Source organism: Elephas maximus, chromosome 21 (genome assembly GCF_024166365.1).
Source record: "Elephas maximus indicus isolate mEleMax1 chromosome 21, mEleMax1 primary haplotype, whole genome shotgun sequence".
Taxonomy (NCBI): Eukaryota; Metazoa; Chordata; class Mammalia; order Proboscidea; family Elephantidae; genus Elephas; species Elephas maximus.
The window spans coordinates 17,307,336-17,319,420 of NC_064839.1; the positions used below are offsets into that span (position 1 = coordinate 17,307,336).

The 12,085-nt window shown below is 38.1% G+C and overlaps 1 protein-coding gene across 7 annotated transcripts in view; it reads left to right on the top strand.

Annotated features, from left to right (window-relative positions):
• CYLD (CYLD lysine 63 deubiquitinase) overlaps nucleotides 1-12,085 on the top strand; it is a 65,421-nt gene that overhangs the window by 36,713 nt on the left and 16,623 nt on the right. For 6 of the 7 annotated variants that reach the window (XM_049863628.1, XM_049863630.1, XM_049863629.1 and 3 more), the window contains 2 exons: nucleotides 7,103-7,201; nucleotides 9,222-9,338. The exons of the other annotated variant lie outside the window; for it this stretch is intronic. In XM_049863628.1, coding sequence (XP_049719585.1) covers nucleotides 7,103-7,201; nucleotides 9,222-9,338 — 216 coding nt within the window. The remainder of the gene's footprint in view (nucleotides 1-7,102; nucleotides 7,202-9,221; nucleotides 9,339-12,085) is intronic. 7 annotated transcript variants of the gene reach the window in all.

The window sequence follows — 12,085 nt, forward strand, 5'->3', positions numbered from 1 at the left end:
TAGGTCTATAATTTTCTTGTGGTGTCTTTACCTGGTTCGGGTATCAGGGATATGGTGGCTTCATAGAATGAATTTGGTAGTATTCCATCCTTTTCTATGCTCTGAAATACCTTTAGTAGTAGCGGTGTTAACTCTTCTTTGAAAGTTTGGTAGAACTCTGCAGTGACGCTGTCCGGATTAGGGCTTTTTTTTTTGTTGGGAGTTTTTTGATTACCTTTTCAATCTCTTCTTTTGTTATGGGTCTGTTTGGTTGTTCTACCTCTGTTTGTGTTAGTTTAGGTAGGTAGTGTGTTTCTAGGAATTCATCCATTTCTTCTAGGTTTTCAAATTTGAGTATAGTTTTTCATAGTAATCTGATATGATTCTTTTAATTTCAGTTGTGTGGGTTGTAATATCGCCCATCTCATTTCTTATTTGGGTTATTTGCTTCCTCTCCTGCTTTTCTTTTGTCAATGTTTGGCCAATGGTTTATCAATTTTGTTGAGTTTCTCAAAAAACCAGCTTTTGGTCTTGTTAATTCTTTCAATTGATTTTCTGTTTTCTATTTCATTTAGTTCAGCTCTAATTTTTATTATTTGTTTTCTTCTGGTGCCTGTGGGCTTCTTTTGTTGCTCTCTTTCTATTTGTTCAAGTTGTAGGGATAGTTCTTTGATTTTGGCCCTCTTTTTTTTGGATGTGTGCATTTATTGATATAAATTGGCCTCTGAGCACCGCTTTTGCTGTGTCCCAAAGGTTCTGATAGGAAGTGTTTTCATTCTCATTGGATTCTATGAATTTCTTTATTCCATCCTTAATGTCTTCTATAATCCAGTCTTTTTTGAGCAGGGTATTGTTCAGTTTCCAAGTGTTTGATTTCTTTTCCCTGCTTTTCCTGTTATTGAGTTCCACTTTTATGGCCTTATGGTCAGAGAAGATGCTTTGTAATATTTCAGTGTTTTAGATTCTGCTAAGGCTGCTTTATGACCTAATATGTGGTCTGTTCTAGAGAATGTTCCATGTGCACTAGAAAAGAAAGTATAGTTGGTTGCTGTTGGGTAGAGTGTCCTGTATATGTCTACGAGGTCAAGTTGTTTGATTGTGGCATTTAGATCTTCTGTGTCTTTATTGAGCTTCTTTCTGGATGTCCTGTCCTTCACCGAAAGTGGTGTGTTGAAGTCTCCTACTATTATTGTGGAGGTGTCTATCTCACTTTTCAATGCTGATAGAGTTTGTTTTATGTATCTTGCAGCCCTGTCATTGAGTGCATAAATATTTAATATGGTTATATCTTCTTGGTGTATTGTCCCTTTAATCATTATATAGTGTCCTTCCTTATCCTTTCTGATGGATTTAACTTTAAAGTCTGTTTTGTCAGAAATTAATATTACCAGTCCTGCTCTTTTTTGATTGTTGTTTGCTTGGTATATTTTTTTCCATCCTTTGAGTTTTAGTTTGTTTATGTCTCTAAGTCTAAGGTATGTCTCTTGTAGGCAGCATATAGACAGATCTTGTTTTTTAATCCATTGTGCCACTCTCTCTTTATTGGTGCATTTAGTCCATTTACATTCAGGGTAATTATGGATAGGTATGCATTTAGTGCTATCATTTTGATGTCTTTTTTTGTGTGCTGACAGTTTCTTTTTCCCACTAGATTTTATGTGCTGAGTAGATTTTCTTTATATATTGTCCTTTCCTCATATTTGTTGTTAATTTTGTTTCTGCTGAGTCTATCTTTTTCCCTTGTATTTTATTTTGATGAGTAGGATAGTTTGTCTCCTTTGTTGTTACCTTGTTATTTACCCTTAGATTTCTAAATTTATAACTAACTTTTATTTCTTTGTATTGCTATATCTTCCTCTCCATATGGAAGGTGTATGATTATATTTCTTAGTCCCTCTTTATTTTTTTAATGTTGTCTTCTTTTATATAATAACATCGCCATTACCCTGTGTTGGGCTTTTTTTTTTTTTTTTTTTTTTTTAATCTTCTTTTTAGTTTTTTGAATTTCCCTGTTTGGGTTGACTTCTGGTTGCTCTGCCCAGTGTTCTAGTCTTGGGTCGATACCTGATATTATTGATTTTCTAACCAAAGAACTCCCTTTAGTATTTCTTGTAGTTTTGGTTTGGTTTTTTACGAATTTCCTCAACTTGTGTTTATCTGGAAATGTCTTAATTTCACCTTCATATTTAAGAGACAGTTTTGCTGGATATATGATTCTTGGCAGGCAATTTTTTTCCTTCAGTTTTTTAAATATGTCATCCCATTGCCTTCTTGCCTGCATGGTTTCTGCTGAGTAGTCCGAGCTTATTCTTATTGGCTCTCCTTTGTAAGTGACTTTTCTTTTATCCCACACTGCTCTTATAATTGTCTCCCTATCTTTGGTTTTGGCAAGCTTGATTATAATATGTCTTGGTGACTTTCTTTTAAGATCTACCTTATGTGGAGTTCGATGAGCATCTTGGATAGATGTCTTCTCATCTTTCTCAATATCAGGGAAGTTTTCTGCCAACAAATCCTCAACAATTTTCTCTGTATTTTCTGTTATCACTCCCTGTTCTGGTACTCCAATCACTTGTAGGTTATTTCTCTTGATAGAGTCCCACGTGATTCTTAAGGTTTCTTCATTTTTTTTAATTCTTTTATCAGATTTTTCTTCAAATATATTAGTACAAAGTGATTTATCTTCGAGTTCAGAAATTCTAGCTTCTACTTGCTCAGTTCTGCTCCTCTGACTTTCTATCGAGTTATCTAATTCTATAATTTTATTGTTAATCTTCTGAATTTCTGATTGCTGTCTGTCTATGGATTTTTCCAGCTTATTCAACTTTTCATTATGTTCCAGAATAATCTTTCTGAGTTCCTCAGTTGCTTTATCTGTGTGTTCCTTGGCTTGTTCTGCGTATTGCCTCATTTCCTTCCTGATGTCTTGAAGGGTTCTGTATATTAAACTTTTGTATTCAGCATCTGGTAATTCCAGGAATGCACTTTCATCTAAAAGATCCCCGGATTCTTTGTTTTGAGAGCCTGTTGAGATGATCATGGTCTGTTTCTTTATGTGACTTGATATTGACTGTTGTCTCCGAGCCGTCTATAAGTTATTGTATTAGTTTATGCTTGCTTACTGTGTCATAGCTGCTTGCTTTGTTTTATTTTGGTATACCCCTATGGGTTGCTTGAGCGAGCTAGCTTGTTCATTTTCGCCTTTGGAGCTGTGGTGTTCTGTCCCCAACTGGCTAGAGCTGTTATCAGGTATATCAGTCTAGGAGTCCATTCAATTTTCTTGTATGAATTCAGCTCAGGTTTCCAGGTAGCTGATCATCAAGTGTGTGTACAGGCTCTGTCCTACAGTATTAGAGGGGCAGGGGTGATTGGCGTGTGTACCCGTATCTCATTGCAGCGGGGGGTCATGCTCTGAACAAGGCAGGGGGCTGAGAACCGACCCCCAAGTGTCTCTGAGGAAAACACGTCTCTGTTCCCTAGAGTGCTGGTGGGTGGGTTCTTCAGAGGGACCATGGGCACCCAAAGTTTTTGTTGTAAGGACGGGGAGGTACCAGTTATCCCTGGGCCCCTATCACGGGTGGCTGGGTGACCCAAGTGGAGCCATCAGTCCTTATGTCCCTGATGTGGGTAGATGAGGACCTTGTTTAATAGGCAAAACAATGTCAAACGTCAAACACCCACCTCTCCACTGCATCGCTGAAATGTTTGGAGGTTGCCAACAAGGGTCTATTCTCCCAAGATAGGCCCACACAGGTCCATGCAGAAGGGAAAGGTGCTCAAGGTCCACGGGTGGTTTATGCCTGGACAGGAGCTGCTTCTGTCCTGAGCTCCCCCAGTTAATGGAGCTAACAAATTGTCTTCTCCCCCCAGCTGGAAATTTTTTCCTTCCCCAAGGCCAGGAGGACGGCTCTAGGTGCTCACCAGGGTCTATCTCAGGCCTAGGGATTCAGCTGCTGAAGCTGGGATGGGGTGGGGGTGGGGGCACGGTAAAATATAGGCAAGTACTTAGCTTTTGCCGAGAGCGCCCTTCTGCTCAGGTTCCAGAGGTGTGAGTGGGCTGTGTGCCTGGCTGCTTCTCCCTGAGGAAACTGCAGCCGAACGCTAGGACCAGCCCACTGCCGCCGCAGCCGCTCCGGAAATGGTGCCTGAGGGCTCCCCGCGATTCAGGTCTGGTAACTCCTCTCCACTTCTGAACGGTCTCTTCATTCCCCTGACCCTCAGTTCATTGTCTAAGCTTGCCTTTGATGCTCAGGGCTCCCAGCTTGTCACAAATACAGTCCTTTCACTTGTTTTTTCGGGTCTTTGTTGTAAAGAGGGCTCGACGGAAGCGTCTGTCTATTCCGCCATCTTGGCTCCCACCCTCTGCGCCTTCCTTTTTAAGTTAATAGAGATAATTTCATGTTAGTACATAAATTGCCTACTTAATTAAAAAAAAATACTGCGTTGTATTTCATTTTATAAGGAGCCTGGTGGCACAACAGTTAAGTGCTTGGCTGCTAACCTAAAGGTTGGTGATTCAAACTCACCTAGCATCTCCATGGGAGAAAGACCTGGTGAACTGCTCCAATAAAGATTCAAACCTGCTGCCATGGAGCTGATTCCGACTCATAACGACCCTATAGGACAGAGAAGAACTGCCCCATAGAGTTTCCAAGGAGCACCTGACGGTTTTGAACTGCCGACCTTTTGGTTCGCAGCCATAGCACTTAACCACTACGCACCAGGGTTCCCCTATACAGCTTACAGCCTGGAAAACCCTGTGGGGTTGCTATGAGTCAAAATGGATGCAACAGCACGTAACAACAACATTTTATTTCATAAATGCAACATTTTTTTTTAAATTGATATGTCGTATTCCATCATATGATAGGCCAGATTTGTTTTTCCATTCTTTAATAGAACAGATGGTTTCCAGCTTTGGCTATCAGGAATAAGACCTGCCTTTTGGTAGATGCATCATTCTGTCACTTCTTATATCTCTTAACCATGATTGTTTTAATCTCACAAAATTGTGTGCTGAATATGTTTCTTATCTTGCCTACCTTCCTATGCCTACCTCTTCCTGAGATGGCAAACTCTTAAAATCCACTTATGTTCGAAGGCTTTGTTTCATGATCCAAATGGTTTTAGTTCATGAACGTAGTTGTGACAAAATATCAAGACATATTGGGTATATGATTGTTGGAGGGCAAGTTAGATGGGGCATATGACCCTTTATCTATATAGGAATCTGCTGGAATGTCCTGTTCTTCAAACTCAACATTTGAGCCCTCTAAGACAAAGTCTTGACGGCAGTGGGTGGTTTTTTAAGACAAAGTCTTCAGCAGACAGATGGTAACCACGGTTCCCAACTCCGATGCCTTCCAGCTCACCTTCCCCATCTTTGCAGCCCTCCCTAGCATTACCAGCAGTATTGTCCCCATGGTGTCATCCATATGACCGTCTGGGTACTGCTAGTTGCTGTGTTTACAAAGGGAAGACCATTTGCGGCATTTTTTACAAACCTTATTACGTGCATATATATGTATATATGTATATATATATAATGGTATACATGTGAATATCTTTATTAAAATAAACTTTTATGCCAATTAATTACTGTTAATGGGATTATTTTTCTTAATTTACATGATATAATTTGAGAACCTTTGCCGGTGACTAATAAGTTCTTCCCCTCTACAGTGAGCTGTCATATGTGATATTTGGAGCTGTCTGAATGGTAACACCATAAATGTATTAGTAAATAGCTTTCCTTTTAATATATCACTTGAGTAAAATCATGGCGATTCAGTATAATTTTTGAATTAAAATAATATTCCGTTTGATTGTATTCTGAGAAGTTGAAGATGTAGTTTAACAATGCTTTCTCCTCCCCCTCCAACTATGGAAAAAAGTTAACAAGCATCAGTTTTATATAATTAATTCAGTATGATTCACTTTTTTTTTTTTTTTAAATGGCCTCTTTGTGTTTAAAATGTAAAAAATTTCATATATTTTTTTTTTCTCCTACTCTCAGAAACACACTGTGGGTGATACCATTTTCACTGATACACAGCTTTATCAGGTGTGAGTCCTCACGGTTAGACTCCACAGATGTGGTGTTGAATTTTTCAGGGAAAAGCTTTCCAGACTGACTTTTCTACATTTGCTCAGTCAGTATTTGCAAATAGCCTATGAACATTACTGGGCTTTAAGCACTTAGCTGCTAACCAAAAGGTCAGCAGTTTGAATCCACCAGCTGCTCTTTGGAAACCCTATGGGGCAGTTCTACTCTGCCTGTAGGATTGCTATGAGTTGGAACTGACTCGACAACAATGGGTTTGGGCTTTTTTTTTTGTATCAAAACAAGTTTGCCAAATTTATTAGACTCGTATTTCAAAAAGAAGTTTTGAGTGCTTTCCTTGAAAGTATTGCTGTTGTATGTCTCTGGGTTTCTGCATCATTAATTTGTGTATAATTGTATTTTTCTTGTTTATATGTATGTGTTTGTATATACATTTGTGTTATTCTTAGCATACTGTGTTTTTAAAAACTAATCTATAGTCTAACCAGTAAACAGGATTTTTCTAAACTGTGTTCCATGAAATATATTACTCTGAGATGTTAAGCGGAGTAGCACAAAAAATGTGAGCACATAAGCTTACCATATCCCTCTCTGAGAGGATATCAGCATATTAAAGGTTCTGAGGGTCATACAGTAGAGAAATCTGTATTTTCTAGAAATAGTGGAGTGTGGGACACTTCGTAATACATAGGGGGTATTCTGGTGAGACCAGTTTGGTAAATACTGCAAAAAATATGAATAAGGTTTTCTTGGTAGTGTTTTAAATCATCAAGCAAATTGACTACAAGTGATTAAATTTTAGGAGATTAAAGCATTTGGCTGAATTGTATTTTCTTGTAGACATTGCTTTTTTAAGTACGACATTGACTTTTTTTTTCTTTTGAAGTATTATCTCTCTGAATACTTTTGATAAAAAAAAATTTGTTAAGCTCTGTGAAAATGCACCTTTTTAGAAAAAATTTCAAAAAGGTTTTTTTTTTTGTTGCTTTTGTCTTTGTATGATTATTTCTCTTCTATAAGAATTTGCTTTTATCTTTAAAAAACGCGTTACTGTTTCAGATAGCGTGACACAGGAAAGGAGGCCTCCCAAACTTGCCTTTATGTCAAGAGGTGTTGGGGACAAAGGCTCATCTAGTCATAATAAACCAAAGGCTACAGGTATGAATTCATAGAGTGCAATCCTCCGTCATTTTTGTGATAACTGATTTGCTGTAGGATTAAAAGAGGTTAAAAGGTATTAATCCTTAACGTGTATGTAGACTTTCTTCTTTTAAACATTTTGAGCACAGTCACGTGTCGCTTAACGTCCACAATATGTTATGTGACCTGGATGTTGTGCAAACACCATATTATATACAGGTCGTCCCCGGGTTACAAATGACTTACTTGTGTACAACCTTTAGTTACAAACCAACCCCCATAAAGCCTTTGTTGTTGTTAGGTGCTGTCAACGAAACACTGCCCTGTCCTGTGTCATCCTCACAATCGTTGTTATGCTTGAGCCCATTGTTGCAGCCACCGTGTCAGTCTGTCTCTATTATGTTAAAAATTTGAGGTACATGCAATGGTTCATAATAACAAATGGATGCTACTTTGCGACGCACATCAAAACATTATTATTATTACTGTATTATTGTATGAAAGATGTTTGAGTGTATCTGGAAGTGCTTCTTTCATGTTTTTTCATAGAAAGGTACAGTATACTCTGTTCGGGATTTCTGAACTCTGTTACAACCTTACGGGACTACAGACGTATAGGCGATTGTACATTGCCCAAGGACATTATGCGATGCGTGACTACTGTTGTTGTTGCTGTTGTTAAGTGCCGTTGAGTCAGTTCTGACTCATTAAACCAAAATTTTATATAGATGCTATTGCTTAAGCCAGGAGTCCCCAGCCTTTTTTAGCTAATGGATAGTTTCCTGTGATGACCTGTGTCTTTTGCTGGCCCAGAATTAACTGGTTTCTGGAACCCCCTCCTTGTTGCATTTGTACATATAGTTTAGAGTTACAACTGTATAAAATAATCAGGTATGGAAAATATTATGTAGGATAATGTATGCTAGAGATTAATTATGTGGATTTTGCTAACTAGAAGTAGCACAAATTAAATTCCAAACGCTAAGCAAAAAATTTTGTTTCTCTTCCAGAAACTCCCCCACAATACATGTGGTGTTCTGAGCTTTTTTTCTTTTTTTGCTAGCTTTCACATTCTTTATAGATTTATAGGGTGGTAGTTATACAAGCTAAACAGCTCATTTAAAAAACTGTAAGAATGGGCGTTGTTACAACTCAGATGGGGTGTTAGGAAAAGAAAATTTTTCCTCAGTTATCTAGTGAACAAAACTATTTTGGCTCGCTTAGAAAGAAATTGTACTGTAAAAAATAGTTCGTGTGACATTGGACCCTGTGAGACTTAGAATTAAGCAGCATGTATATAGGCAACAGCATTTTTAATTTTATCCTCCAGATCTATGTATATAGTTCAAACTTGCCACTCGCACCTAAATATAAGCAGCCTAAAGATTTTCTTAAAACACGTTGTGCTAATTATGTTTTAGCAGATCTTAGTTATGTGTACACAGCATGGAGCTACCTATACTGACGACGGTGGGTTTGGTTTTGGTTTGGTTTTTTTAGTGTGTAAGAAATAATAGTGCTTCACTTTTTCAAAGACATGAAGGAATTAAGCAAATATTTGATCACCAATGATTCCAAAATGCTTAAATTTTAAATATGTTTAAACTTAATTTGTACATTTATTTGTGTACAGCATTTGAAGATTACCTTCTTCTGAAAGGAACTGTTTTAAAATAATAGGTTAAATTCGTCAACCAACAAGTTCATCAAATGAAATTGTGGAGTTTTGACATTTGGAAACAAGCCGTAGTATAGGAAACAATTTCTAAAAGGAGTTCATTAAAAAAAAAAGAGACCACACTTTCGACTTACTCCTGTCCACCTCCTGTGTTGACTGATGGGCTGAAGAGTCTTTTTGACATTACCAAAATGATTACCACATTTTTAAAAGCTCAAGAAAAAAAAAAAAATTGGGTTTGCCTATCTATTGTTATATAAACAGTTGTTGATTCTACATGCATATTAATTTTTCTTATTAAAGAAAAGCTTTCATACCATATTGATTTTACTTTTAAAGGGAACTTTTCTTGTTCTGTAGGCTCTACCTCAGACCCTGGAAATAGAAACAGATCTGAATTATTTTATAACTTAAATGGGTCTTCTGTTGATTCACAGCCACAATCCAAATCAAAAAATACGTGGTACATTGATGAAGGTAATCTATAATTTTAGTGTTCTTTATGATGATCCTCTCTTTTTAACTCATCAGAGAATAATGGCTCTTTCACCAATATTTGTAGTTTTCAGAATAACTAGACCGTTCTTTATTAATACAAGTAGTTCCCAGCTTATGAAGGGGTTTTGTTCTGACATCTCTGTCGAAAGTTGGTTGTGACATAAATTGATAACCTCATTTCTTTTTTTTTTTTAGTTTCATTGTTATTGCCTTTTATTATCAGTATCTTTATAAATCCAATCTTTATATGTCTTTGGGGGTTGGAAACATTACATACAAACTTACAGATATATTTTAATAGATGCATACATTATTACTAATGTTAAGATATACCAAAAAAAACCCAAAAATGATGATCCTAAATGTGGCTGGTTGTAACTTGAATATCTCGTAAGTTGGGGACTACTGGTATTGCTGAACTCAAATATTGTACACAATTTGAACTGCATTGATGTTAAGGTGAATAAAAACATTTAAAAAATGTATTAGTAGCTTCGTCTCTTCCTTTAACTGATCTGTTTAGGGCAGAAGATCTTTAGAATCAATAGGATCATTTAAAGACTTTCCTCTATGGGTCTTTGTTATCCTCTTTAAAGTACTTTTTAAAGCCTGCCTTCTTTCGGTTCAGAGGTATCATTTTTTTTTTCCTGGTTTATTATTTTCTTTGTTCATCCATTTGACAAATATTTATTGAGTGCTTCCTATGTGCCAGGCATTCTTCTAGGCACCGATGATGAGAAAAAAAGACATTGTCCTTGCCTTTTTTGAGTTTATGATCAGGTTGTTCAGGCAGAAGTTAATCGAGCAATCACAGAAGCGAATATAAACTTGCAGTTGGGATGCGTGCAATGAAGGGGAGGCATGTGACCTACGAGAGCATATTAAAGGGTGATTTTACTTCGAGCTCAGGGAGGGTTCTCTGAGGAAGTGATGTGAGCTTGCATTTACTGGAGGAGTAGAAGATAAAGTGCAAGGGCTCAGAAGAGCAGGTTAGGCAGAGGGAACGGCGTGTGTGGAGGCCTCATGGAAAAATGAAGCCAGGTGTTTGCCAAGGTTGAAAAAGAGGCCAGTGTGAATGCAGGTATACCACTGAAGGCTGTTCCTGGGCTCAGTGATAGTGGGGGCTAGACTTGTGGAAGAGGAGACTTAAGAGAAGTGGAAAAATAGGAGAGATGTTTAGCAAGTCAGTTGACAAGACTCACAGATCGATTGAAAATAAGAGTTAAGGAAAAAGGAGATGGCAAGGATGACTCCTGGTTTTTGTCTTGCATCCTTAGATAGTGGTGGAGGAAGATTATTAATTAGATTTTGAAAACATTGAGTTGGAGGGGCCTTTTAAGCTTACTAGAGGTGATTCGTCATGTGGATGGTTGAATGTACAGATTTGGAGCTTGGAAGAGAAGAGCTGGAATAACACATTTGTAGGTCATCTGCATATATGTGATGATTAGAGTTATGTCAGTAATATCACGTAAGGAGAGAGTATGAAGGGTTATGAGGTGTCATAGCTTAAGACTGAGCCTTGAGGAACTTAAAGGCTGGGTGAGAGGAGAGTAAGTCTTCAAAGGAGACAAAGTGACTAGAGGGATGTGGGAAAAACTAGGAAACTAGTTGGGTCAAGGAGACCAAGGAGAGAGTGAACAGCAGTATTGAATGCTTCTGAGAGGACAAGTAAGATGAAGACCACTCAGTGCCCATTGATTTGGCCACCTGGAAGTGCGTTTTGGTGGAGGAATTTGGTCAGAGGCCAGACTGGAGTGCTCTAAGGTATGTAGAGTGAGGAAGTAGAGACATAAGTCCAGCTTCTATCTCAGGCTTCATCCTGGACTTCCTCCCTCTCTCATTAGTCACATCCACTTGTCACTAGTCCTCTGCCTTTCCTTCTCTTCATCATCACTGGGATCTTCCCCCTTTTCTTCATTTCTGCAGCTGTGGCTTTAGTTCACATCCCTTGTTTGTTCCCACCTGGATTCATACAATGATCTTCTAACTGGTTTCTCCGCCTTTAGTCTCGTTCTTTTAAAATTTATTCTGAACAGTAGTAACAGTTGTCATCATTCTCAGCATTCTCATCAGTGTAGCTAATATTTCTTGACCACCTACTACATGCCAGGCATCATACTAAGCATTTTATAGCATTATTTTATTTTATGTTCATAACAACTTGATGAGGGTCGGTATTTTTATTTTCTGTTTTGTTGCAGAAGTTAAATAACTTGCCCAAGGTCACACAGCTAGTAAATAATGGAGCCAGTGTTTCAACTCAGGTCTATATGACACCAGAGCTCAACATCTTAATCACTACCTATGCTTCCCTTCACATCACTCATGTCTCTTCTTTGCTCCGTATCTATTAATTCCTAGCCCTTGACCACTTTCCTTAGTTTGGCCTATGGGACTCTTTTTGACATGACTTCTTCCTCTTCTCTGCCATTTCCCCCTTCCACCCCTGCTCCAACCTTACTGGAGTGGGGCCATTCTTTGTATATGCCATGCCTTCTCTTTTTTTTTTTTGCACATGTCTCTGGTGCCTGGACATTTTGCTTCCTGTTCCCCCTACTTCGTGGTCTGGTTTACTTCTGTTCATCTCTTAAATCTCAGCTTGGGTATCTGCTTAGCAGAAGCCTTTCTTCTTGTCTCCCACTTCTCCTAGGTTAGGTAAAGTGTCGTCATAACTGTTTTGTTTACTTGCCAGTCTTCTCTGCCAGCTGCTGATTTCCTAGTGT